Here is a 25101-nt window from a genome sequence, read left to right as displayed (position 1 = left end):
AACCAAGGCAGAATCCCACTTCTTGTGACTTTGGAGTTGCTGCCTGGATTACAAGGGCTGGATGGAGAGACCCGAGAGGCTCTTACAAGCTCGGGTTGATCCCTCAGCAGGCCTCACCTCAGCTGCAGGCAGCAGCTTTCCCATCACTGGAGAGAAGATGGGAACTCTGGACTGAGCTGCTTGGAGCCAGGAGGCTCTGGGATGATGAAGCAAGGCAGGACTGTGCTGGGAGGCAGGAGGGCAGCTGGCAGCACAGGCTTGGATCCCTGCCTCTCCCCACCTCACCTGTGGGCAGACATTCTTGCATCTGCTCATCAAGCCCTGTGCTGGCTGGGGTTCACCTGCCACCTTCTTGGTGGTGTTCCTGGGCAGAAACAAGAAGTTCTGGCTATGGCAGCCCAGGTTGTGCAGCTCCTCCTGGGCTCTCTTCCCTGTTTGCTGCCTGGTGCTGGCAGGGACCAGGCTGTGCCCCATCTCCAGAGGCTGGGTGCTGCTGAGCTGGGGACTGAACCACAAGGCTTCCCAGCGAGCTACTTGCTGGTCCTGCTGGTGTTTTAAGCCTGGGATTTCAGTTGAAAACCAAGCACCCTGCAACAAATGGCTTCCTCAAAGGGCTCTCCAGGAGCTGGCTGATAGGTGTGGGGTAAACATTTCCTGGTCTTGCACTGTGTGTTTCTTCTTTGCAGGTGGATTTGATTTTTCTCTCACCCATGTCTGCTGGATTCTCATCCCCTGGGAAAGGAGCAGTCTTGCTTTCTTCATCCCTCCCTGCAGGGTCCTGCCACAAGTTCTGGTCTTGCTGGGGCTCTGACTGCTTTGCAGGGTGTTTCTCTCCTTGGCAGGGCAGTTCCCAGGTCAGCTCCAGGCTTTATTTCCTGACTAACTGCAGGGAGGATTTCTGAGCTGGCTGGGCAGGATGAAGGGCAGACTCCTTGAGCCAGCCTGTCATTTTAAAGCTGCAGTTTCTTTTGGTAGCATCATGGCAAAGGGAATCAACCCTGGGCTCTCTTGCAGAACTCCCTGAAGGAGGCTGGAGAGAGGGGTGTCAGCTTTTTCTTCCAAGTAACAAGTGATAGAACAAGAGGAAATGGGCTCAAGCTGCACCAGAGGTGGTTGAGGTTGGATATTAGAAGAAAGGGTAGTTAAACACTGGAACAGGCTGCCCAGGGAAGTGGTTGGATCTCCATCCCTGGAGGTGTTTAGAAGACATTTAGATGTGGTGCTGAGGGACACGGTTTAGCACTGGACTTGGTAGAGTGGGCTAATGGTTGGTAGAGTCAGGTTATGGTTGGACTCAATGATTTAAAGGTCTTTTCCAGCCAGAACCATCCTGTGGCTCTGAAGAGGTGATGTGCTGCAGCCAGCTCCAGGGCCCTGCTCTGCTTTCCCCAGGGTCGCATCATCTTTGCTCAGCAAAGGGAAGAGAAAGAGTGATTTTGCTGGGTGCTGGGCTTGCTGTGCAGGTCCTCAGTGATCTCTGGAGCACCAGGAGCCTGTCTGTTCTCAGCAAGGTTTCACAGCAGTGTGGGCAAATTGGTTTGGACAGAACACGGCCCTTCCATTTGCGGGTGAAGGTGAAGCTGATGGTGGATAGAAATAGCTCAGAGATTTGTTAGTGGATGAAACTGTGGTTGCCTGGAAGCATCTCTGCTTTGGATTCAAGCAAGGGAAACATTTCTGCTGAATTCCTCCTAAACTCTGCCCTCGTCCTGAGCTTCCTACGGACACCAGCTGATCTACTTCATGCTCTTCTGGCTCCTGTGAACCCTTGTCTGCTGAGCTCAGAGTTGCTGGCTGGAACCCAGTTCCCAGGGACTGAAGCAGGAGAGAATTTAAAGAAACCCAGGCTGGAATTGTTTTGTTTTTTTTTCTAGGCTGCTAATTTCTCCCAGACAGCTCTCAGTGACACTCCTAGCCAGCTGGACTTGCACTTTCTTTGCCCAAGGGAGTCTGTTCTAGACTCTGCAAAGGGCTGGTGGAAGTGCAGCCTGGCTCCCTTGGGGCTCTCAGCACTGTCCCGTGGTGCAGCTCTGCTTCTGGCATCTGGATGTAAATGCCACGGAGCCAGAAGGGAGCAGGGCAGGATCAGTGGGAGAAGCTGGTGTTGTGGAGCCTGGCAAAACCTGGGAGCATCAGAGGAGGGTCATGAGGATGATCCAAGGGCTGGAGCAGCTCTGCTCTGGAGACAGGCTGGGAGAGTTGGGGTGTTCAGCCTGGAGAAGAGAAGGCTCCAGGGAGACCTTAGAGCAGCTTCCAGTGCCTGAAGGGGCTCCAGGAAAGCTGGGGAGGGGCTTCTCATCAGAGAAGACAGTGATAGGACAAGGGGTGATGGTTTTAAACTGAGAGAGGGGAGATTGAGGTTAGATATTAGGAAGAAGTTCTTCTCTCTAAGGGTGGTGAGGACCTGGAATGGGTTGCCCAGGGAGGTTGTTGATGCCCCATCCCTGGAGGTCTTTAAGGCCAGGTTGGATGAGGTTTTGTGCAGCCTGGTTTGGTGGGAGGGTTCCCTGCTCATGGCAGGGGGGTTGGAACTCGATGATCTTTAAGGTCCCTTCCAACCTTTGTGATTCTATGATCCTCTGCTCAGGGGAACAGGTCTGGGAACAGCCTTGCTGGTGGCAGTGCAGGGTGTGTGGTGTTGCTTTCCGTGTGAAGTGTAGCTGCTCTGAGCTCAGCTTGGTGTCCTGCCCACCCCTGTGCTACTGTGCTCTGCAGGACCTGCAGTTCCATCTGGGTTTAGCCTTTCTTCCCCGCGTGCTCCTTTTCTGTTGAGCTTTGTGCTTCAGGCTGGGCTTTTACAACCCTGCCTGCTGCAGAGCAACCAGGAGAGGGGAAGATGCAAAAGGAAAGAGGTGCTTTCAGAGGGCTGGGTTGGGTGAGGCTTGGAGCAACCTGGTCTAGCGGGAGATGTTCCTGCACCTGGCAGGGGTTTTGGAGCTAGATGATCTTTAAGGTCCCTCCCAAGCCAAACCATTTGATTCTGTGGCAGCTACTGGTGCAGGCCCGTGGGCAAGCTGAGGGCAGGAGGCTTGTGCCCCCCTCTCACCATGCTGTGCTGCTGGGAGCACGGGGCTCTCGCGTGCCCAGAGGAGCTGCCTGCTCCCCGTCTGCTGCAGCCCCATGTGCTGGGTGACGTTGCCCCTGCAGACAGAGGAAGGTGTGATAAGTGCTTTCTTCTTCCCCACCGGGAAGATGTTGGACGTTTCTCTGGCCAGCCCAAGCGTGGGAAGCCTTTGGAGAAGGGCTGCCCCGGAAACGGGTTCCCTGGCTGTGTTGATGTCCTGCTGGAGGAGGAGGGGGAGCAGCAGCGTGGGCTGGAGCCCCTGCCCTCTGAACTCCAGTCCCAAGGGACCCTCTGGCTATTGCAAATGTCATGATAAAAGGAGAGTAAATAGTGCTCCAGGGCTTCTGTTTCCCCAGCAGAGCCTGGTGGCTGGCTCCTTCACACATGTTCTGTGCCTTTTTGCTCAGTTTTCCAGCGGGGGCTCTTCCTCCCCCACTGCAGAGGCCTGTGCTCTGCCCCTGTGCCTGGAGATGTGCAAGGACTCTGGTGCAGAGGGCAGCCACTTCCCCCACCACTGTGCAGAAGGCTACCAGAGGGGTGGATCTGGCCATCTCTGGCCAAGTCCTGTTGCAGGGACAGAGGAGGAGGGCACCAAGGAGTTGGGATGCTGGAGCTTTGCTGCGGGAGACCTCTCACAGCTCCGGTGGCTTTTGCATCCCATTACATGGGGCATAATGGGATTGAAGTGAGTCTGGGAAGCACATCCTTGCTGCCACGCTCCTCCCAGCCACAGCTGCTCCTCCAGCAGCCTGGCGACCGGCGGGGATGGGGGTAGAGTTGAAAGGAGCTGGCACTTGCTTGGAGCCTGCCTCAGATTAAAGGCTTTCCCTCGCAGTCAGTCTTGCACGTCTCGCATCTCCATGTGTTACATTCTTTGCCCTGGGGCAGGGCTGGAAACTGGCCATGGCAACGCTGACCTGTTAGAGGAATCATGCCTGGGCAGGACGTGGGAGGGTTGGGTGTCATGGTGGGTGTCATGGTGGGTGTCATGGTGGGTGCTGCTCCCAGCCAGGCTGGGAACCAGTTGGCTTCGCTGCATGGGAGACTTGGTCAGCTGGGCGGGCAGAGTCAGAGCTCAGTCTGTGAGGTCTACGTGGCACTCAGTTCCCCATAGAGGACAGATAATTGGCTCTGCTGGTTCATCTCAACCGTATCTGAACTTGCATCTGCGTTTCGGGGCTTTGGTGGCTGTTTCAAGCTCCTCCTGGTGCTTGCTCTGCATCTGCAGCCGACGGCAGCTTAACAGCAGTTCACAGCCTTGCAGATCAGACAGATGGTCTGACTGTGCTACGGGGGTGTCAAGATACAGGAATAATTGTTTACAGGCAGAAAGCTGCCTACGTGGGAATCAACACCCAAGATTTGTTGGAGTTTGTTCAGAAGGAGCCCGTGGCCTCGATGAGTAGGAGCTGGGTGCAGCGGGCTCGAAGGGGCTGTCAGAGCAGCTTAAAGAGGGGAGAGTTGTCACCTGGTGCCACGGGGCAGGAGTGTGTGGGGCACTGTCTCCTGGCTCCCGAGTGCCATACTCCTGGGCAGCAAGTTTTTAGAGATGCTTCATGGTCACAGCTTGCTCCTCTTGGCTCGCTGCCTAAAGGCAGGCTGGAGCACGGCCCCGGGGGGACCATCCCAGGTGAGGAGCAGCAGAGAGGTGGCTGTGGGAGCGTGGTCCCTGCTGCCTGGCCTTGGCAGGAAGGAGCCAGGCACATTCCTCTGCCCTGACTTCAAAGGCTGTTGCTGCATATACAGAGCCCAGCAGCCTTGGCAACCCTCGCTGGTGGCAGCAGCTGTTTGCTGCTGTTCCCCGGCTCGCCCGGGCTCCCGCTGCCCTTCTGGCCTTCCTGCTTTGGGAGAGATGCCCACTGCTCATTCCCTGAGCTGGGGGTGTGCTGCTGGGACGTGACAGGGCCTGTGGCTGTAGGACAAGGGCAATGGTTTTAGACTGGAAGAGGGGAGAGTTAGGTTAAACGTGAGGAAGAAGTTCTGTAGCGTGAGGGGGTGAGAGCCTGGCCCAGGTTGCCCAGGGAAGCTGTGGCTGCCCCATCCCTGGCAGTGTTGAAGGGCAGGTTGGATGGGGCTTGGAGCAGCCTGGGCTGCTGGGAAGTGTCCCTGCCCATGCAGGGGGTTGGAACTGGATGATCTTTCAGGTCCCTTCCAACCCAAACGATTCTGTGATGCTGTGACTCCACTTTCCCTTGCCTGCCTGCTCCCAAACCCCTTCCCGGTGGTTTCCTCCTGCTCCTCTGCAGGCATCTTCTCAGCCAAGCAAAGCAGGGACACACCACATCTCTATGGGATGGGCAGGCACCCAAAAGACATGGCAAGGGGAACTTCTCAGGGTTCAATACTGAATTATCAGGGCTGGGGCAGGTGCAGGCTCAGGTTCTCCTCTGTTGTCACTTCTCTGTCAGTTTGTTCCTGTTGCCCTGTACACTGGCACTGGGTGGGGAAGGGGTCTTGTGTGTCACCAGCAAGCTGCTCCCACCAACCAGGTGCACACCTTTCTTGTGCCATTTACATCCTTAGCTTGTCTCAGGTGAGCCCCTGTTGCCCCAGGGTTTCTCCCCCAATGTATTTATTTTAAACCCCTCTGTCTGTAGGGGAGGGTGAGTGAGAGGGCTGGCTTGTCCTGAGTGCTGGTGGAGGTGACGGGGCTTTTCCAGCCCTGGCTTCTTGCCCAGCTTTGGCTGAGCCATCCAGGTGACTTCAGCCTCATAACCCTGTCCCGGGAATGTCACTGCAGCCCAATTAGGAGATTAAAACCTGCTATTAGGAAATGAGCCTGGTGCAGCGTGGGCCAGTGAGAGTGTCTTGCTTTCAGCTCCTCCAGCTGATGGTGGTTCACTGGCTCCCTCAAGCCCCCTGAGCTCTGCCCACCTGGTTCTTGCAGAATAAGACTCTTGTGATAGTTGTGTGTTCTCCCCATGGAGTTTTTGGGTAATTCCCTTGTGGCAGAGGAGAAAAGGGAGACAACATGGGGAGGTTGTAGAGGCAGGGTTGATAATGGACTTGACCGCAGCAGCTTTTGGGGGTCCTGGCAGCCTTTGCTGGGTATCTGGTGCACGTGGTGAGGTGAGACAGATGGACCTGGAACCTCCAGGACAGGAGACTCAGCCCACTTGCTGGCCTCTGGCTGTTTTCTCTCTCTCAAGGTCTCCTGTCCTGCCCTGGCTGCTGCACTGCCAGGTGCTGCTGTGGGCACGGAGAGCTCGCAGGCTTTGTGGAAATCGAGGGTGAGGGGAGTTGCCAGAAGGGAAATAAACCTGGTTGCTGCTTTCTTCCTCCCCACCCTCCCTGTGTGTGCATTCTGCTCCGTGTCCTGGGTGGTCCGCTTGGAAATAGCTCCTCCATCCTGGAGGGTTTCTCTGGAGTCGGGGTGGGTGGGTGAGGGATGATGCTCTGCAGGTCTGCTGAGCACGTGGCTGCTCTGGGGGGGCTGCAGCCTGCTGGGGGGGCAACTAGAGCAGGGTGGGGGGCCCTCTCAATGGGGGGTGAGGAGTCAGTCCTGGGGGCTGGCTTCCTTCCTCTCCCTGCATCCAGCTTTTCTCCACGGCCAGCAGAACCAGCCTGGGCTGCTGGGGAGGAGTGGGGCAGAGCTTACTCTGGTCTGACCAACTGTTTTTACTCTCTTTTTTTGCATGTGCTGGCCCCTCCCACGTGGATTCTGGATTATTCATTACTAGGTAAGAACAGCATTTATCTCCTGGATATATATTATATATTATCCACTGGAAGTGGGGCAGGGGAGGCTGGGATGCAGTTGGTCTGGACACACAAGGACGCCTTGTGTGATGGGAACTTCCAGCTTGGAGGGAGCAGAGGATGTGTGCGTGGGAGGCTGATTCCTGGGATCAGCCAGTTCCTGGGCAGTCTCTGGCCCAGCCAGCAGTCAGCCTGTGTCCCCAAAAGAAGCTGCCTCTGCCCCTTTCTCCTTGTTGTTAGAGGAGAGTGAATAAAACCGGTTTTGCAGGGGTGGGATAGGCTGGGCCTGAGTGTCAACTGCTTGAGCAGGCACTGGTGGCTGGGGAGGGATTGTGGAGATAAGGATACTGGGAATGCCTTGAAGTGGGGTTTGTCTTTCTGCTGTCTCTCTGCACCAGCAGCTAGAGTTGGTAGTGATGCCTTCCATCCCAGGAAAGGGGACAGGCTTCTCTTGGTGCTCCTGCACTCCCACACCAGACATCCCTTGTAGGTGGATTGAACCTTTCTTCTCCCATATAAAAAAAAATAAACCTTGGCCTTCTCAGCTTCCTGCTAGGGCCACTAATGCTCTGTGATCACAGAAGAGACCCCAGCTTGTCTCCCTGGCCCTCCTGCAGGCAGAAATGCTGCAGATCCCTTTGAGTTTTGCAGAAGAGCATGTTAGGGGCAGGCAAGAGGAAATGCTGATGCTGCAGGACCCTGAAGCTGAAGGGAGCTGGTGCCTTGGATGTTCTCAGGCTTTCACTTTGTACTGCCAGCAGGATGGTGGCTTAGAGGAGTAGGGGGGAGGCAGGTTTTAATGAAGTTTGTTTTGGTTTTTGCCCTGTTTTTACCTCTAAGGCTGTGGAGTGGGCAGCTGGGCCTTGGCTGAACCTCACTGCCAGCTCTGCTGACCTCTGTTGCTGGCCCAAAACTTGTCTGCTTGGAATGCCTGGCTGCTGCCTCCCTGCTCCTGCTTTCCCTGGCTGTGGGCTGTTGTTCCATGCTGTCTCCCAGCCTGTTCCCTTTCATGCTAATGATTCCTTCTAATAGCCTTGCTTGCTCGCAGCATTTTGCAGCTAGAGGCTGCTCTGCATCCTGGCATCTGTCTGTTAGATTTTCCCAGACCTTTAAGTACATCACGTACCTGAAAAGGACTATAAATCTCATGGTTTGCTGCAGCTGCTGGGCCAGAAAACCTTGTGGCAGTGGCAGATGTCCTGCTTTGGATGCTCTCTCTCAGTTGCTGGTGTGCTGGACCTGGCCTGTCTTGGTGGATCAGGGATGAAACACCCTGGGGACCAGAGTACTGTGTCCTTGCCTGGAATAATGCCATAGTCCTTGGCCTTGGCACTGACTGCTCAGCATGACAGCTTAGCTTGGTCCTTGTTACATCCTCTTGGAAGAGGGAATGTTCTGAGAGGAGAGCACCCCAAGAGGAGAGGCAGCTTCTGCCGTGCCTTGCCTTGCACCTGAAGAGGCAGTGATTTTCCAAGAATGAGCAAGTGGAGAAGCAAACACTCAGTGCTACTATGGCTGCTGGAAGGGCTTTTTAAAGCATATGTTTGTTCTGAAGTGCCTGCTTGTTCCTTTACCAGGAGGAGAAAAGGATCAGTTTCTGCTTAGGGGGAAAGTGTGAGGTCAGTGCGAGAACAACATCCTCACTCCCTGATAAGTTCCCTTCTGGAAACAAAATCCACGTGGGTTTGACTTGGGTGAAGATCAATAGGATTTATAGAGGCTGTTGCAAATCTTCAGGGTCAGTTGGTCAAGTGGGGTAAATTGGGAGAGCTTTGCTGAGGGTTATAACACTTAATTGGCAGCAGTGCCTCTAGTCTGGTGCTGTGATTTAATGGGAAACCTGACCTGCTCTGGAGCATGGCTGGGCTGGGCAAGCAGGGGCCAGGGGAAGGCCAGCAACTGCTAAAGAGCTCTCCAGAGAAGCCCAGGAGGGTTTGATAGCCTCAGCAGCATTTTAAGAGCACTTTATTTTTTTTTTTTCTGCTCTGTTTCCCTTGTGTGTGTTGCCTTATCTGGTGGTTTAACCGAGGGTCACCCCTCTTGCATTGCAGATGGTCCCATTTGTTGGCTTTTAAAAGACAACTCAGAGCCTTGCAATTTCAAAATATGTCTTTTCAAAAACATGGCCATTTGTCTTAGGTTTTCTAGCATCAGGAAAGGGGGAGGTCAAGCCTTGCTGGCTCAGCACAGGAGCCTGCTGTCATGCTGTGCTGCTGCTGGGGCAGGAGGAGCTGCAGGGAAGTGGTGGAGCTTCAATGGGTTTGGAAGGTGGTGGGGTAAGTGCAGGACTTGTGGTGGAATCCAGTGGGAGTGGGATTAGTAGGCTGCTGACAGGGAGTGTGAAGGATGTTATTTCAGGGTCTCCTTTAAACAATTAAGAGGGAGTTTTCTTTAGCCAGAGAGAACAGAGTTAGATGCTGTGAACGGAGGCAGCTGCTTGTGCTGTCTGCCCTACATGGGACTCTGGCAAAGACAGTTCTCCAAAGGGAAAGAGAATGAATTTTAATGGAATCTTGAAAGACTTTAAATTTTCATGTTAACTTCAATTATTCAGGACAGTCGAAAAGCAACTTTAAAGCTTCATAGAAACAAAGGAGAAGAAGGGGCCAGTTAGATGATTTTTTTTTTTCCACCCCCCTTTATATTATTTTTTTTTTTAGGATTAATTGATTTGTGTTTTGTTTCACTGCAGTGGAACGTGGACATTTTAAAGACACTGGTGTTGGTTATTGCATCTGACAGCAGTGCTGAGGAGGAAGGATGTCAGAAAATGGTTTATGTACTGCCTGGGGCATGGGGGGGCAAAGGGCTGTGCTGGGAAGGAGGTGAGGGACAGTGTCCCCACTGGGCAGCTGAGGGGCTTGCAGGCTGATTGCTGCACTTGCTGCTCAACCCAGAGAATTCCCACTGTGGGAAGGTTCCCTGTGCTTTTATCCTCACTGGTTCCATGCTGTGCCTCTGGTAGCAGCAGGTGGGACGGGGTGTCCCTGGCTAGAGCCTGCGGATGTGGCTGTGATGGTGAAGGGGACAAGTGTGTGGTTTTGCCAGCTGTGGGCAAGGTGTGAAAGTGTCAGAACTGTGTTCAGGCTCTGGGGTGGGTCTGCTCTGCTCCTGCCAGGGCTTGGCTACCACTAGGACAGCCCTGGGTCCTGGAGGGTGGGACCCTCTCCAGGGACTTCTAGAAGGAGCAAAGGGCACCTCTTGTTATCCCTCCTGCAGAGTGCCACGCTGTGGTGAAGGGAATCCCCTGGGGTTGTGATCCCAGGCTTGGGAGCAGGGAATGGCTGGCAAAACACAAGGCTGGCTGCTCAGCCTGCTTCCTGTGCTGGGGCCAAGGGGAGATCCCTTTCATGCTTGGACAGACCCTCCTGAAACGCAGCTTGGTCTTGGCAGGGGCTGTGTCTGTGCTCTGCCCTGCCCCTGCCTCCCACTTCCAGCAGCCCCAGGGTGCAGAGCATCCTCCATTTAAAAAAACACATTGATGTGGTGCTGAGGGACATGGGCTTCAGCACTGGAATTGGGTGGAGTTGGGTTGGTGGTTGGTACAGTCAGGTTACGGTTGGACTCGATGATCTTTAAAGCTCTTTTCCAACCCGAATACCTCTGTCATTCTGTGATTCCCACCCATGTCTGCAGCCTTGGCTCTCTCAGCTCCTGGAGGGGAGTTGCTGTGCACCTGCCTGTGCCCCAGGGCCCTGCCTGTGCCCCGGGGCCCTGCCTGCTGCTGCCTGCACACCCTGTCCCCTCTTGGTCCCGTGGCCGTGCCCGCTCTCCTCTCGCTAAGCCCAGAGCACCCGCCGGCAGTTGTGTGGCAGCTCCCCAGCAGGCTGGTGCTTTGCCTCCCTTTGAGGGTGCCCCACTGGTGCAGAAGGGGCTCCCTAGCACAAACATGCCTTTTATTCCCTGCTGCTGAGAGCTGCCAGGCCTGGCTCTCTTCCCAGAAAGCGGCGCTGGGTTAGAACATAAGCAGCTATTGTCTTAGCCCCGGAGCCTGCCATCCGAGCTCTGCTGGCCCTGGGAGGGGAGAGGGGGCATGGCATGCTGAGGGGACTTGAGAAAGGAGCCCAAGGAATCGGGGAGATTTGCAGGCTCTCAATTATGCTCCTCTCACCAAAAATAATGGTGCCTGCTCCCTCCTCTGACATTCGAATCCGCCCTGTCCCCGCGGGTGGCTGGGACAGGCAGTGTCTAGCAAAGACTGGGGCCTTTGTCTTGTAGGGGCTGGAGAAGGAAATGGGGGTAAGAATGGTCCTATAGTGAGGGTCTCCTCCTGGGAGCATGTCCCAGCTGGATCTGTGGTCCCTCACGCTATCCTGGTTGTGGGGACAGGGAAGTTGCTTAGTGCATGGGCTGCTGTGTCTTCAGAGCAAGGTGACCGAGCTGCTGGTGACCACGCTGTGGGGGGGCAGGTGACACTCTCTCCCATCCAGCTTTGTATCCCTGTAGCTCCTACCCCTCCCTGAGGGATGTGTCAGGGTAATTCTGGTGGGAGCTTGGAGCACGAGGTGCTGCTTCCCAAGGCTTTCTGTCTTGGGCTAGTAAGCCACGGGTCCTTGCAGCAAGGCCAGCTCAGGTCAGCCTGGCCGTGGAGGGCAGCAGGGTGGGTGTTGAAGAAGTTGCAATTCAGCATGAGAATAAAGAGATGAGTTAATAAATGAGTAGGTGGTAAGTTCTCACCTGATGAGGAGAACTTGTGCAGCAGGAGAAGATGGTGGCTCTTGATGCCCCAGGGGCTCATAGGGACCAAGGGCTGAGCAGAGGGGTCTGGGATCTCATCCAGTCCCTGGGGTGGCTCATGGCCATCCTGCCTTGTTTTGGGTCTCCCTATTCCAGGGAACAGAAGCAGCTTTGCAGTTCTGTGCAAGGACCTGATTGACCTGTTCTTATTTGTGTCTTTAGCTTTGATTTCCTCTGGGTTCAGCCCTGTAATCCAAGGAAAATCACTCTGCAGGTAGAATTACAAGCGGGGATGGTTGGGTGAGGGAAGGCTCTGCAGTCCCTGCCAGAGCCTCTCATCAGCCTTTAGTTGTGGGGAAGGAGATGAGTTCCTGCAGTGTCTCGTGCCTGTTTTCCCCCTTATGAAAGCAGGGAGGGTGCAAGGGAGCTAATCATGAGACTGTTTCACGAATCATTTGGCCCTGATGAGCTGCACTCAAGAAACAGGGTTGGAGATGCTGAGTTTTTTCAGCTTAATCTGCTGGCATAGTGATCCTCTGCCACTCTGCAGGATGATGCCTGCAGCCAGCTCAGGCTGAATAAACTTTCCCTGGCTTCAATAAAAATGTTAGTGTAGTCAAGACTCTGCCCTGTGGGTTTTTTCCTCCCCCCCCCCCCCAACCAGTGCATCCCAGTACCCAACCCAGGGCAGCTTCTTTTAGAAGTGTGTTTGGTGGTGGCACAGAGGGGAAACCTCAAATCCTTGCAAAGCAATTACTGCTAATGAGACGCTTCCTACACATCTGGTTTCAATCCTGGCTGTGTTTTGGGGACTGTTCTTCAGAGCTTGGGAATGGAGGAAGGTGGGAAAACCCCTTCAGCAGAACCCTCCTCCCAAGGTGGCAGTCGGGCTGCTCCGTAGCTCCCATCTCTCTCCCTTGCCAAACCTAAATAATTAGCACACAAAATTGCATCTCTCCAGGGAGGCTGAATTGCAGCAGCAGCAATTATTGGAGGCTGATCACATGCCAATTGATTGATATGTTTTTTTGAGAGCGACTGTAATGTGTTTAATTAGTGTGTAATTTAGACGAGCGGGGACGGCTGGATGCCCCAGACTTGAGAGTGTTTTGGAATGAAGTGCCAACTGCAGAGAAAATGGAGAAATCTTCTTGTTTAGTGTGTGATTGCTTGGGTTTATTTTTTTTCTACAGGGATTTCCTGGTAAGATGGTGGAAATTGGGTATTCTGAGCTTCCCCAGCCCCTTCTCTCCAGCACTGCAGGACTGAGCTCTCAACCTGTCCAGCTGGCAGGAGGTTGCCCGTGTGCCCCTGGCTTTCAGTGGGAACTTGATTCCCAGCCTTCAAGCTCTTCCAGGGATCCCACACTGGCCTTGGATGGCTCTGGTAAGCCTGAGCCACGGGGCTTGAGCTCCAGATTCTGACCACTGGGATCAGGTCTCTGTTTGAAGGCAGATTTGTGTGTGTCCTGGACCCCTCTGGCTGCTGGTTTTGGCAGCCAAGTGCCTTGTTATCTCAGTGCAGAGTGTGGCCTTGGAGCAGGATGCAGAGAAACAGTAGGGAGGGTCAGGGAGAGAGGGATTGCAGGAAATGTGTGTTGCTTTTGTGTGGGGAGCCAGTGGGAAGGTGGCGTGGGAACCCTTGGCTTGTTTCCTTGGGAATGAGACAGTCCAACCTGGATCTCACTGGCAGGCTTATCAGGGGTGTGAGGGTGAGGGCAAAGAAAACATGGTAGCATTGGATTCCTGGGATTCATCAGGGTTCCCTCCTGGCTCCTTGGGGCTTGGCTCCTCTGGCTCTGCAGGTGGTCCAGCTCTCTCCCTTGGGTGCACTGTCATCTGACAGCAAGAAGGTGCAGGTGGGCACTGTCCATCCCCATGCCTTTCCCTGGATGCAGTGGGTTCCTGCTTGGAAGGAAGACTCGTAGAAGAGAACTCCTGGGCAGAGCCCAGGGTTTGTTTGCTTAGTGGTTGTCTTTCTGCAAGGGTAGCTTACAAGGCCTTCTCTTCAGGTGGAGGTCTCCAAGCAGGGTTTTCCCAGAGGACAGCTTGCCTTGGTCAGTTCTTCTGACCTGAGCAGCAGAGAAATGGTCTGGGGTATGTGTTGGTGTCTCAGGAGCTGAGCTGTTCAGGAGGAGGTTGTCTGGCCTTGCAGCAGCTGCGTGGGGTGAGTTGTCCAAGTCACATGTGGTTTCCCAGAAGTACCATTTCTTGTGACGTGGTAGCTCAGCCCCTGGTAGAAGTAAGTCAAAAAGCATGCACTGGGACCTCTGGAGTGGTGGGTCAGCTTTGTTCCAGCCATGACTCCACTCCCCAGGCATGGCACTAGCATCCTGCTCTGTGTTGCTCCTCTGCAAAGTTTGGGTGTATTCCCCTGCTCCCAGCCTGTTTCTTTCCAGGAAAACTTTCCACAGTCAAGTGCCTGACCTTGGAACAGAGCCTCCCACTCTCCTTATTTTATTTTGCTTTATTGAATATATAGTAAAATAAACTTAGTTTTCCCTTCTTGGTGTCACCAGCTGCTTCCCTGAAGCCACAGCACAATGAAGGGAAAAAACCAAAGCCGAGTGAAATTTGGTGGAGTTGAAAGGCAGGTCAGGCTCTGGGGTTACTCATCTCAATTGCACTTTTGTTCTCAAAAGGAGAGGGAGAAGGTGTGTGCCCTGCTGGACTGGCAGGATCTCTTGAGCCTTTGGGAGAAGCAGCAGGAGCTGGGGGGCTGGAGCAGGGCTGCGTGGGTGGGTGCCTGTTGCTGAGCAGCACAGCAGGTCCAGGCTGCCTCTGGCTCGAGGAGCTCAGTGAGTCACAGGCCACTTGTGGCTCCACAGGGTTAAGTGTTGAGCCTTGCTGTGGCAGTGCCAGCCCCAGTGGGTGGCTCTCAATCCCTTAACCCCTCTGGGATTCTCCTCCCAGGGCACACTGACCCGTTGCTCCACCCAGCCCTTATCCCTGCTGGGGATGCCCAGGCAGTCAGGTGGCGTTTGGACCTGGAGCAGGACTCGTGTCTCTTACCCTGGTGCTACAAAGCTACAGTTCCCATTTCCTGAGGGCTGTGGCACTGCAGTTGGCAGCTCTGCAGGGTCTTGGCAGGGCAGCTTCATCTTCTCTCTGCCGCCGTCTGGCTCCTTCTGGTTTTGCCTGGACCGCACAGCAGCTGCTCTTCCAGTCCTGGGGCACATCAGGCCTTGGTGCCTGAGTGTGAAAGCTCCAGCTGCTGTTGAGCAGGCAGGCAGTGGCACTGCACCCCCCAGCACGCAGCCCCAGTTTCTTGCTGGGACCTGAGCTTCCCCCACATGGTGGGCAACCAGCTTTGTAGAGACCCAACCCAGCACGCCTTGTCCCCAGGGCTCCTACATCCAGCTGTCCCAGGAAAAGCCCTTGATCCCTCCTTCCACACTGGCAAAATAGTCTATTCTGCCATCCCAAACATGTTGCTGCTGCTGCTCTCCTGCCTTCCTTTCTCCTTGACAACATGCTCTTGGAGGTGCTGCCTTGGCGAGGGGCTCTCCTGCTGCTCCCCGGGAGTAGCAGAGTAAGGGGAGATGGGGCCCGTGCCCTCTGGCAATCCCAGGCCATCCTGTCCAGGTCCCCAGCAGTGCCATCTCTTCCACCAGGTGACAAAAGGGTGTGATGGAGAATGTGCAGTCCACACAATTTGGAGCCAAGGAGAGCAGGGAATGCTGCAGTCCTGCTGCCAGACACTGATGCTGCATCTGCACCAGAGCTGGCCATGGGGGCTTGGCTTTCCTTTCTGTTTTTCTTCCTCTTTTTATAAATTAAAATCCCAAAATAACTGTGCTGCTCTGGGATATTTTTAAGCTGTTTTTCCCTTCTTCCTTTCTTCCCTTGCATCTCCCAACAGCTCATGGCTGAGAGGGCTCCTGGCTGCCAGTGGAGAAGGCTGCACGTCACTTCCTTGGCATGGGGCCGTCTCCAGCCCTCAATGCTCACTTTGTTGTCTCCCCCCATGGTCTGGGGAGCTGTCAGGACTCCTCACAGGGTCACATAACCCATGTCCCACGGCCCTTTGTGGGAGCTGCTGCTGACAAGGAATGTGGAGCATGGGGGAGGCCTCAGCACCCCTCAGCCCTGCTGCTGGGTGAGGAGCTCTGCTCCAGCTGCATCCTTGCCTTCCTCCTCCTCCATTTCCTCTGCTGTGTGGCCCAGCACTTTCCCTTTCCCTGGGAAGTCACCCACCTCTCTCTCCTACATCCCACCCATCTGGCCATGCTTCCCTTGGGCCCCATGTCTGTCCTCTTGGAGCAGCCTTTGGGAGCCCAGCCAGGAGCACCACTGCTTTTAACTTGCTTTTAACTGTCTAGTAGCTTGGTCCTGTGAGGAGGCAGAGCCATCTGGGTGGAACAGAAATAGAAAAGGGGGGTTAAGTGTTGTGTTTCATGCTCAGAGAGCCCCATGTCCTGGTGGGACACAGACCCTGTTTCCGTCAGGATCTAGGATGAGGGCTATAATGGTTACAGGACTTCTCCACAGCCCCAGATCACTTGCAGATAGAGAAGCTGTTCTCAGTAACGACTATTAAAATGCTCAGCTGTTTAACTGTTGACCTTCCCTTTCATCATGTGTGTTGGGAACCTTGTTTCATCTTGTGCTCTGGTTTCCTAGACTTCAAAAGTCGTTCCCGCCCAGGTGATGCGTTGGGATAGGAGGTATCGAGGGAAATGCTCAATGGGAAACATCTCACCCTTGGTAGCTGTCTTGGGAAGCTGGCATGGCTGTGGATAGCTCCAGGCTTAGCTCCTGAACCCTTCCAAATTGTGAGTTTGGTTCCAGAAAATCAGCTGCTGATGAAGCAACCCGTGAAGTTCAAGAGTTAATGCATGTTCTGAGCCTTTGGCTGCACTCGATTCTCCAGGACCTCCTTCAGCCATCCTTGCAGGCTTTTCCATGGATCCAATTGACTGTGGTATCTAATCCAGTGTGCACGTGTGGCTGATAGTGGTCAGTGCTGGGATGTTCCTGATGGGAATTTTGCTGCTGTTTGGCAGGTATTCAGTGTTCTGGGGCTCTGTGTGTGTTTCTCCCTTGCGTTGCTGCGCACGGTTCAGGCTGTTGCAGTGTGTGATACCAGCAGTGACATCAGGGTCCTGCTGTTTGCTGGCTGGCTGCAGATTTGGGAGCCCGTTGTGCCATGAGAACGTGTTTCAATCAATGGGCTTTAGAAGGCCAGCAACCCAGTCTCTGGGGTAACCTGGGAGCTGGTGCCCTTTCCAAGGGCTGGATGAGGTGGATAGAAGCTGCCCCGGTGGATCACTGGTGGAGGGGGCTTGGGGGGGGTAGGAAAGCTTTGGGTTAGCTGTCTGTTTCCTTGTTTCTAACTGTTTTGTTCTCTCCTTTTTCTCCTCCCCCTTCCCTGCTTTCTAAAGAACATAGGAAGCTTCTTGCTGGTAAGTGGTGGTGTGTCATGCAAAAAAAATACCCCATTTTTTCCATCCACCATCAGACTCGCTGGCTAGTCCTTGTCATTCTTCCATCCACCCAGAATGTGCTGGAGCAATAGAAACCTTCTGGAGGTGGGTCCAGACACACCATCCCCATGTGTGCTCACCTCAAAGGCAGCTATTGCTTTTAGATCACAGTTTGAAGAACTGCTTTCCCCTCTGCCTTGCCCAGCCTGATGCTGTTGCTTGCACTCAATTGGGTTGCCCTTGCCCTGGGGGTGCCAAACTGTGATCTAAGGACCCCTCTCTCCTACTGCTTGTCTCATCTCTGCCTCCATCCTCAGCCTCTCTCACCTTCACCAGCTTCCTGGGGAGGGTGGGGGAGAGCACTGTCCCACCTCATACTGGAGGTAAGATTTGGGCTGGACAGGTTTGGGCTGTTGAGCTGGCCTGGGGGTTCTGTGGCATGTGCTGTACCTTGGCCTGCTGGCATCGATGCTCTGCCCCCCCCAGCTGCAGGTGTAGGGCAAACACACCACAGCCAATTCTTCTGGGCACCTTTCTAGCAAAAGCAAGTGACGTGTGGGCACAGGTCGAAGTCCCCAAGGTGTCTCTGGTCCCCTCACCTGCCCTGCACCATGGTGGTGGTTGGTGGTCTCTTCCTTGGCTGCCAGCAGCACGGGCAGTTGTTTGATCAGTGAGTCCCAGGCACTGAAAACACACCAGATGTGTGCCTGGGCTGGCCAGAGCAGCCCTGGGTGGCTGAGGGTGGCCCTGGGTGCAGGCTGGCTGGGTGCCTGCCTCCCTCTGACTCCTGGTACTGGGAATCCCAGCATCCTGGGAGCCTGGTGGCTGGCTCCTTTGTGGGGTGGCTATGGAGACAGAGCGTGTGTAAGGGAGGTGCTTGGCATGTGTTTGGGCTGGCAGCTCATCCCTCACCCTCCCCCTGCCTGCACAGACCTTGGAATGGACCCGCCAGTGGCACAGCTGGTGTGGGGTGAAGGATGGGAAAAGTGGGATGTGCCACTGCCTGGGCAGTCATCCTGCTGTGGCTCAAGGTCCCAGGTCCACGTTTGCCATGGACAGGCAGGTGTGCCCTGCTTGGATGGCCAGCTTTGGCTTTGGGGCTGCTCCTCTGCCCACACTGTGCTCACCTCCAGACCTGTAGGTGCACTGCTGACCCTGTCACTGGGTAACCAGGTGGGTTTGGGGGGGCTGTGGGGTGGGATGGAGCTGGGGCAGCTCGCTGGCCTTGGTCTGGGTGCCGTGGCTGACTGTGTCAAACCCTCTGAGCCCAGGAAAAGGGAGTTAGTTACCCCAGGACTGCCCAGCTGTGGCTGCTGAGCTGCTTAAAGCTGCTGCTGCTGTTTGCTCCCTGGTCTGTGCCCCTCATTCTGTGTAACATATAGCCTGTATTGTGTGGATGGGGAGGGGAGGGCTGAGGGTTTGCTTGGAAATGTGCCCTTGCTGCAAAGGCACTAGAGAGGGAGTAGGGGGACATAAAAGTTGAATTGAAAGCCTTCCTCTCCTGGCCTGGACTCTGGGCCTCTCTCGGGATCCAGGAGAAGCAAGGAGGGAGAAGTTATCCAAGCCAACAGCATCCTCTGCTGGCTGAGACTCCCTGGGCCTCTCAGCACTGATCTCTGAGCACGACCAAGACACTGAGGGGCTGGAGCGTGTCCAGAGCTGGGGAAGGGGCTGGAGCACAAGTCTGAGCAGGAGCAGCTGAGGGAGCTGGGGGTGTCCAGCCTGGAGACCAGGAGGTGAGGGGAGACCTGCTGGCTCTGCAGCTGCCTGGGAGGAGGTTGGAGCCAGGGGGGCTGGTCTCTTCTCCCAGGAAAGAAATGACAGGACAAGAGGAAACAGCCTCAATTTGTACCAGGGGGATTAGATTGGATATTTTTTATATGATACTATTATTTTTACAATTATTTATAATTATTATATATGTATTTATCATATAATATTAAAGTATCTTATATACTTTATAATTATTTCTAAATTATTATTTTAGATCAGGTATTTTCTTTCCTGGAAGGGTTGTCAGGCCCTGGCTCAGACTGCCCAGGGCAGTGATGGGGTCACCAGCCCTGGAGGGATTTCAGAGCCATGTAAATGAGGTGCTGAAGGACATGGGTTAGTGCTGGCTTTGGCAGTGCTGGGTTAGTGGTTGGGCTTGATAATCTTAAAGGTCTTTTCCAGCTAAAACAATTCTTTGAGGACACAGAGGGGTTTCCCAGCTGGTGTGGCTGGATGGTCCCTTGGGAGAGGTGCAGTGAGGGCACTTGGCTGGTGTGACGCGGCTCCTGGCCCAGGGAAAGGAGCAGCCTGAGGGTCCAGCTGAAGAGGGGACACGTTGGTGCTCCCCTGTGGAACCTGGGGTGGGATCAGGTGGCCAGGAGCTGTGAGATGGTTCAGCTCCTTTCCCTAGAGCAGCTCTGGCAGGACTTCTCATGACTGTGGCTCCCAGCGCTCCCTCTGCCTGCAGCTCCTTGCACAGCTGCTGGCAGAGGGGGATGCTGCTGCTGTTGGGATGTCTCACCTTTGCACAGGGGACTTCCTTTCCATTCCTGCATCACCCCACTGCCACCTGGGCTGGGTGGGTAGGAATTGAGGTGAGGTACCTCTGCTTTCATGCCCTCTGCATGCCTGGTTCTCCCTGGTGCGATGCGTTTGCGCGCTAGTTGGGCTCTGCTGATCTGGTTTTAGGAAGGTGAGGTTACTGGCAGCACCCCAGCTCCATCCAGCACTGCTCCTCTGGGCAGATCCCAGGATGAGGCATATCCCCAGCCCTCCTGCTGAAGGGTGGCAGTGTCTGGAAGCACTCTGGTGACAGCTGCTTTCCCAGTGGGAGGGTATCTGGAGTGCCAGGGATACATGCTAATTTTAGCCTGCTAGGTCTTTGCTCCAGAAATGTGCTGTAGGTTTGTTTCATCATTTGTTTTCTACTGGGTTATTTTTTTCCTGTTTGTACCCTCACCATGTTATCATAACCTCAAGGAACCCTGCAGCACCAGCCTGTCCTCGCTCCCCCTTGCAGATGAACAAGTTTGCATCAGCTTGCAAAGCAACTGGTGTGTGTTTGGAAGAGGGTTGGCAGAAGTGATGTCCTACAGCTCAGCCAACTCAGTCAGCACACAGAAAGGCTGAAGATTTGCTCTCCAATAGTCAGGGAAGGCTCTGGTGGAGGCAGTTTGTAGACTTAGAGAATGGTTTGGGTTGGAAGGGACCTGAAAGACCATCTAGTTCTAACCTAAATGCCCCTTCTTACAGTTTAAAGCCCTTTTGTCCCATCACTCCCTGTCCTTGTAAAAAGTCCCTCCCCAGCTTTCCTGGAGCCCCTCCAGGCACTGGAAGCTGCTCTAAGGTCTCCCTGGAGCCTTCTCTTCTCCAGGCTGAACACCCCAACTCTCCCAGCCTGTCTCCAGAGCAGAGCTGCTCCAGCCCCTCTCATGGCCTCCTCCATCTCAGGGACACAGCAGCCACAATATAAGTCGAGAGCAAACTGAGGTGTTGGAAAGGTCTCTTCTTCCCCCAGCAAGGGAGAGGCTTCCCTTCCTCATCACGCTGGTGGTGCTCTAAGACCATCCCTTCCATCAGGGGGATGCTGGGGTTCCCGGCAGCAGGCAGGTGGCACTGTGAGCCTGCCGACGGGCTGGGCTGCGGCTCCAGCCCCCTCTGCTCCCTCTGCAGCCGCCGAGGGGCTGCCCTGCTGCACCCACCCCGGCCCCGCACCCTGGCAATAGCGGGAGAGCACGGGAGGCAGGAGGGCGTGAGGTCCCCAGCGCGGTGCCTTGGTCTGGGCAAGTCCTCTGGGGCTGTGGCTCCAAACTGGGCTGTGGCTTCAAGCCCAGCTGCCTCAGCTGGAGCCTGCAAGCTGGGCTTGCAGGGAGCGAGGGGTCAGGGCCAGGAGGGCCAGTGGGACCCCAGCAGCTTGTGTCAGCAGCCCCCTGGGGCAGGGGTCCCCTTTGTGTGAGCAGCCCCCTGGGACAGGGGTTCCCTCTGTGTGAGCAGCCCCCTGGAACAGGGGTTCCCTCTGTGTGAGCAGCCCCCTGGGACAGGTGTTCCCTTTGTGTGAGCAGCCCCCTGGAACAGGGGTTCCCTTTGTGTGAGCAGCCCCCTGGAACAGGGGTTCCCTCTGTGTGAGCAGCCCCCTGGGACAGGTGTTCCCTTTGTGTGAGCAGCCCCCTGGAACAGGGGTCCCCTCTGTGTGAGCAGCCTCCCGGGACAGGGGTTCCTTTGTGTGAGCAGCCCCCTGGGACAGGGGTTCCCTGGGGCAGGGGTCCCCTCTGTGTGAGCAGCCCCCTGGGGCAGAGGTTCCCTGGGGCAGGGGTTCCCTTTGTGTGAGCAGCCCCCTGGAACAGGGGTTCCCTTTGTGTGAGCAGCCCCCTGGGGCAGGGGTCCCCTGGGGCAGGGGTCCCCTCTGTGTGAGCAGCCCCCTGGGGCAGGGGTTCCCTGCGGCAGGGGAACCCTTTGTGTGAGCAGCCCCCTGGAACAGGGGTTCCCTGGGGCAGGGGAACCCTTTGTGTGAGCAGCCCCCTGGAACAGGGGTTCCCTGCGGCAGGGGTTCCCTTTGTGTGAGCAGCCCCCTGGGGCAGGGGTCCCCTTTCCAAAGGCAGAGGGTGGCAGGGCTGGGCACAGAGGGCTTGGGCTCCTTGGCTGAGCAGCAGGGAGCTGTGTGGCTTAGCACCAAGATGCATCACCTCCCTCCCCTTAGCTGCTGGGTGCCAGCTTTTGGGCATCAGTCCTGTACTTTGGTCTGGACATCACATTCCATGTGCAAACCTTGTTTTAGTTTGTCCATGTTAAGGAGGGAGGCAGGGACATCTAAAACCCCTTCACTGCTGCATGCGGGAGAGGTGTGGGCTTTGGGTGGGGGAACATCTGTTGGCAGAGGGGGTGTCTTGCAGTTGCAATGCAGCACATGCACAGGCTGTGGCTTGCAGGAAAGCACCAGCATGGAGCAGGGCCTGTGGCACTGGGTGACCTGTATTCCCCAGGGGGCACACGTGTGGCCTGCTCCAGCACTCCCTGCTTGGGGGTCCCTAAGTGTGCCTGGATGACACCTGCTTAGTCCAGTGTCTCCTGGCAGGGAACTGTTTAAAGCCAAGAAGTGGGGGGAACCCCCCCTCTTCAGAAGAAGCAGCCAGGCATCCCTGGTCCAGCACTGTCTGGCAGGGCTGTTTATGAGGAACAATGTGAATTAACACCCCTTTCTGCTCCCAGCCACCCTAGCCTGGGGGCTGGCTGCCCCAGCCCCATCTCCTGCACCCACTCCCCAGTCTCCCATTGAAAGGGTTTAAAAGCTCTTTATTTCCAAGCGTGGCTCAGCAGGAGTCAAGCTGGGTCCTGCCAAGTGTTAAATGAAATAATTAAAATCCCCACTTTCTCCCCCTCCTGCTTCTTTCTCTGTAATGCTGGTAATTAGCCTGTGAAACTGCAGGAGGGGATGGGGAAGGGAGAATGTGCAAATGCCTTCTGCAGGCTGCATCCTCTTCCCCCTCCCTGGAGGAAGCTCAAAATGGCTCTCCAGGCACTGGGTGCTGTCAGATAAATCCCAATTAGCTCCCTGCCAAACAGGATTAGGGAGAAGGGAGCCAGGTGGGGACTCAGCAGGAGCTGGGAGCTTCTGCAGGGTCTCTAGCTCGGTGAGGAGGGAGAGATTGGCAGCTGCCAGTCACATCCCAAAGCAGCACTGGTTTTTGGTGCCTCAGGCTGCTATCTGGCAGGCAGAAATGGGGACGTGAAGGAAATTAAGCTGCTGTCTCCTGCTGGTGTTATCTCTTCCCAAGTAACTGGTGGCTGGAGGGTGCAGGGTCCCAGAAGATGCTGATGAGCCCCCTCCATGTGGGGACGTGGGTGCAGGGCAGCAGGCACAGGTTGTGCTGCTCCCAGGGCTGATAACCCAGAGCCTGCCCAGGTCCTGGGATGGAGGACGTGTCTCCTTCTTTCTTCAAAAGCAAAAGGATAAAACTGCTGTCCTGCCATGCTTGGCCCCACCAGCTGCACCCAGCCCTGCTGCCTGTCTGCTGCATTTCAGCAGCAGCTGTGACATCCTCACTGTGAAAGCACAGAAATAAACCCATTACCAGCACCAGGCTTTAAACTGGCTGCTGACCACATGGAGCCCTTAATGCATCGAAAACTGGGCAGGAGGGAGCACGGATGAACTCAAAGATAATGTTTCCTTGCCTTTAGTAGTGGTGTAGCAGCTGTGGCTGAGGGTGCTGACCTGGCCTGCTGTCCCCTGTCCCTCCCTCTTCTTTCCTGGCAGATGTGGTGGCTTTCTGCCTCACCCACCCTGCTGAGGCTGGTCCTCCTCTGGACACCTGCAGCCTTAGCCAGGGTGCTCCCAGTCCTGAGGAGGACAGGGAGGAATGCCATCAGCTGCTCAGAGCAGGGATGCTAATGGTGGTTGGAGGGAGGAGTCCTCTCTGCCCAGGGCTGGAGGACTGGGGAGTGAGCTGTCCTCGTGTCTTGGGTACATTGGGCTCATGCACAGCCACCTCTTCCCACTCCAGCCTGGAGCTGGTGGTGTGTGTTCAGTGCTGCTGGGCTTGCTGGCCAGCTTGTCTGACTTCTGAGCCACGACATTGGAGCCAAAGGTGGTGTGGATGTGCTCTTTCACCTGGGCAGGTCTCGCTGTGTTTGCCTGCCTCGTCCTTCGTGTGCTGGTGTCAGAAGTGTGAAGGGAAGGGATGAGGGTGTGGGGTGGGCACAGTTGGCAGAGGGAGCAGGAGGGGCACTGGCTGTCCCTGTGTGCTGCAGCAAGTGTGATGTCTCCCCAGTGCAAATGGTTCTTCTGATTGTAAAGCCTCACTGAAAGACTCCCAAGGAGCAAAGGTGCGAGTGTTTTGTCTTTCCCAAGAGGGTGAGGAGCTGATCTGCCCACGCTGGAGTTGGAACCTGCCTCCTCCAGGACACAAAGGCTGTTCAGATCTGAGGCAGTGCTGCCCCTAAAAGTGGCCCCCAAAATGGCTGTAGGGGACAGAGTCCGTGCAGACCTGGGAAGAAAGGGAGGGCTGTGCTGGGGCTGATTTGCATGTGTAAACATGCACACGGGAGGATGCAAATGTCCTCCCCTCCCTTTGGGGATTTTTTTCTTTCTTTATTCCAGGCCAAGCCTTTGGCCTTAGCCCACGTGTGCTGGGATTGCCAGAGGAGCATGGCTTTGGAGCCACACCCGGGGTGGTGTGGAGCAGCTCAGGAGGGGAAAGGGATGCTGCTGGGCCAGCACCAGCACCCTGGTGAAGGCACTAGGCATCTGTGTCCCAGGGAAGAGTGGAAGGGTGCAGGACCAGGCTTGTGAGGGGGCTCCTGAGATGGGTTCCCAGCAGGGTTCTGTTTGGGACAGATGGCTTGGCAGTGTTTCCTGCTGAGCCCTCACAGCACTTGGGCTCTCAGGGGCTTTTCACAGCCCTTGTGTGTGTTGGGAGGAGAGCGGCTCCTGGGGTGCCTGCCCATCTGCCTTACTGCTGGGACGTGATGCCATCAGGCACCCTGCTCATGGGGCTTCTCCTCTGGCAGGGTGATGAGGATGCAGCAAGCTGGGATCATGTTCTGCAAGTCCCTGGGGAGAGGAGGGAGCGATGGAGGTTTAAAGAGGAGCAAGGTCTGGGATGCGACTTGGATTTCTTTCCTCCTTTCTCCATTTTTCTTCTTCCCTGTGCTGCTCTTGGCAGGTGGTGCTGGGTCACCCAGGGTGTTCCCAGCAGGGAGGGGCAGCGTGGATTTGTGGTGTGGCTGTAGGGCAGCTTGTGCCAATCCCACAAGGAGACCCTGCAATGACTTGTGGTGCATGAGATGCCCTGCTAAAGGACCACCCAGTCTCCTCTGCATCTCCCTGCTGGAGGGGAGAGTGGGTGGATTCAGCTTCAATGTTTGTGTCCCTCGGGCTCCAGGTGAATTGCCAAGGTGAGGGAGAGAAGGAGGGGCAGGGCTGGAAGGGGGATGTACTGCCAGTGAGGGTTATTCTCCTGTTTTGAGAGTATTCTCTCATCTCAAGTTGTTGTTGCTGTTTGGAGGAGAGTGGGTGTGGGAATGCTACTGTCCAGCCAGCTGGGCACCTCCCCAGGACTCCTTCCTTGCCTTGCACATGGCACAGCAGGGTACAGCCAGCCCTTCTGCAGCACCAGGGCACAGTGGGGGCCACAAGGGTCTTGTCTCCCATGGCTTGGACAAGAAACCAGCTTCTGAAACTGCAGAGCCAGCCCAGACTTGTGTTCAAGTTGCTCTGTAACCTCTTCCTCTCACAGGGTTTTGT

At 55.5% G+C, this 25101-nt stretch overlaps 1 protein-coding gene across 4 annotated transcripts in view; it reads left to right on the top strand.

Moving 5' to 3' along the window:
* AGRN (agrin) overlaps window positions 1–25101 on the top strand; it is a 111538-nt gene that overhangs the window by 24607 nt on the left and 61830 nt on the right. For 2 of the 4 annotated variants that reach the window (XM_051637155.1, XM_051637154.1), the window contains exon 3: window positions 16824–16844. The exons of the other annotated variants lie outside the window; for them this stretch is intronic. In XM_051637155.1, coding sequence (XP_051493115.1) covers window positions 16824–16844 — 21 coding nt within the window. The remainder of the gene's footprint in view (window positions 1–16823; window positions 16845–25101) is intronic. 4 annotated transcript variants of the gene reach the window in all.

This window comes from Apus apus, chromosome 20 (genome assembly GCF_020740795.1).
Source record: "Apus apus isolate bApuApu2 chromosome 20, bApuApu2.pri.cur, whole genome shotgun sequence".
In the NCBI taxonomy this organism is placed as follows: Eukaryota; Metazoa; Chordata; class Aves; order Apodiformes; family Apodidae; genus Apus; species Apus apus.
Note: the sequence above shows the minus strand (reverse complement) of the source record. Positions and strands in the feature narration are given on the sequence as shown.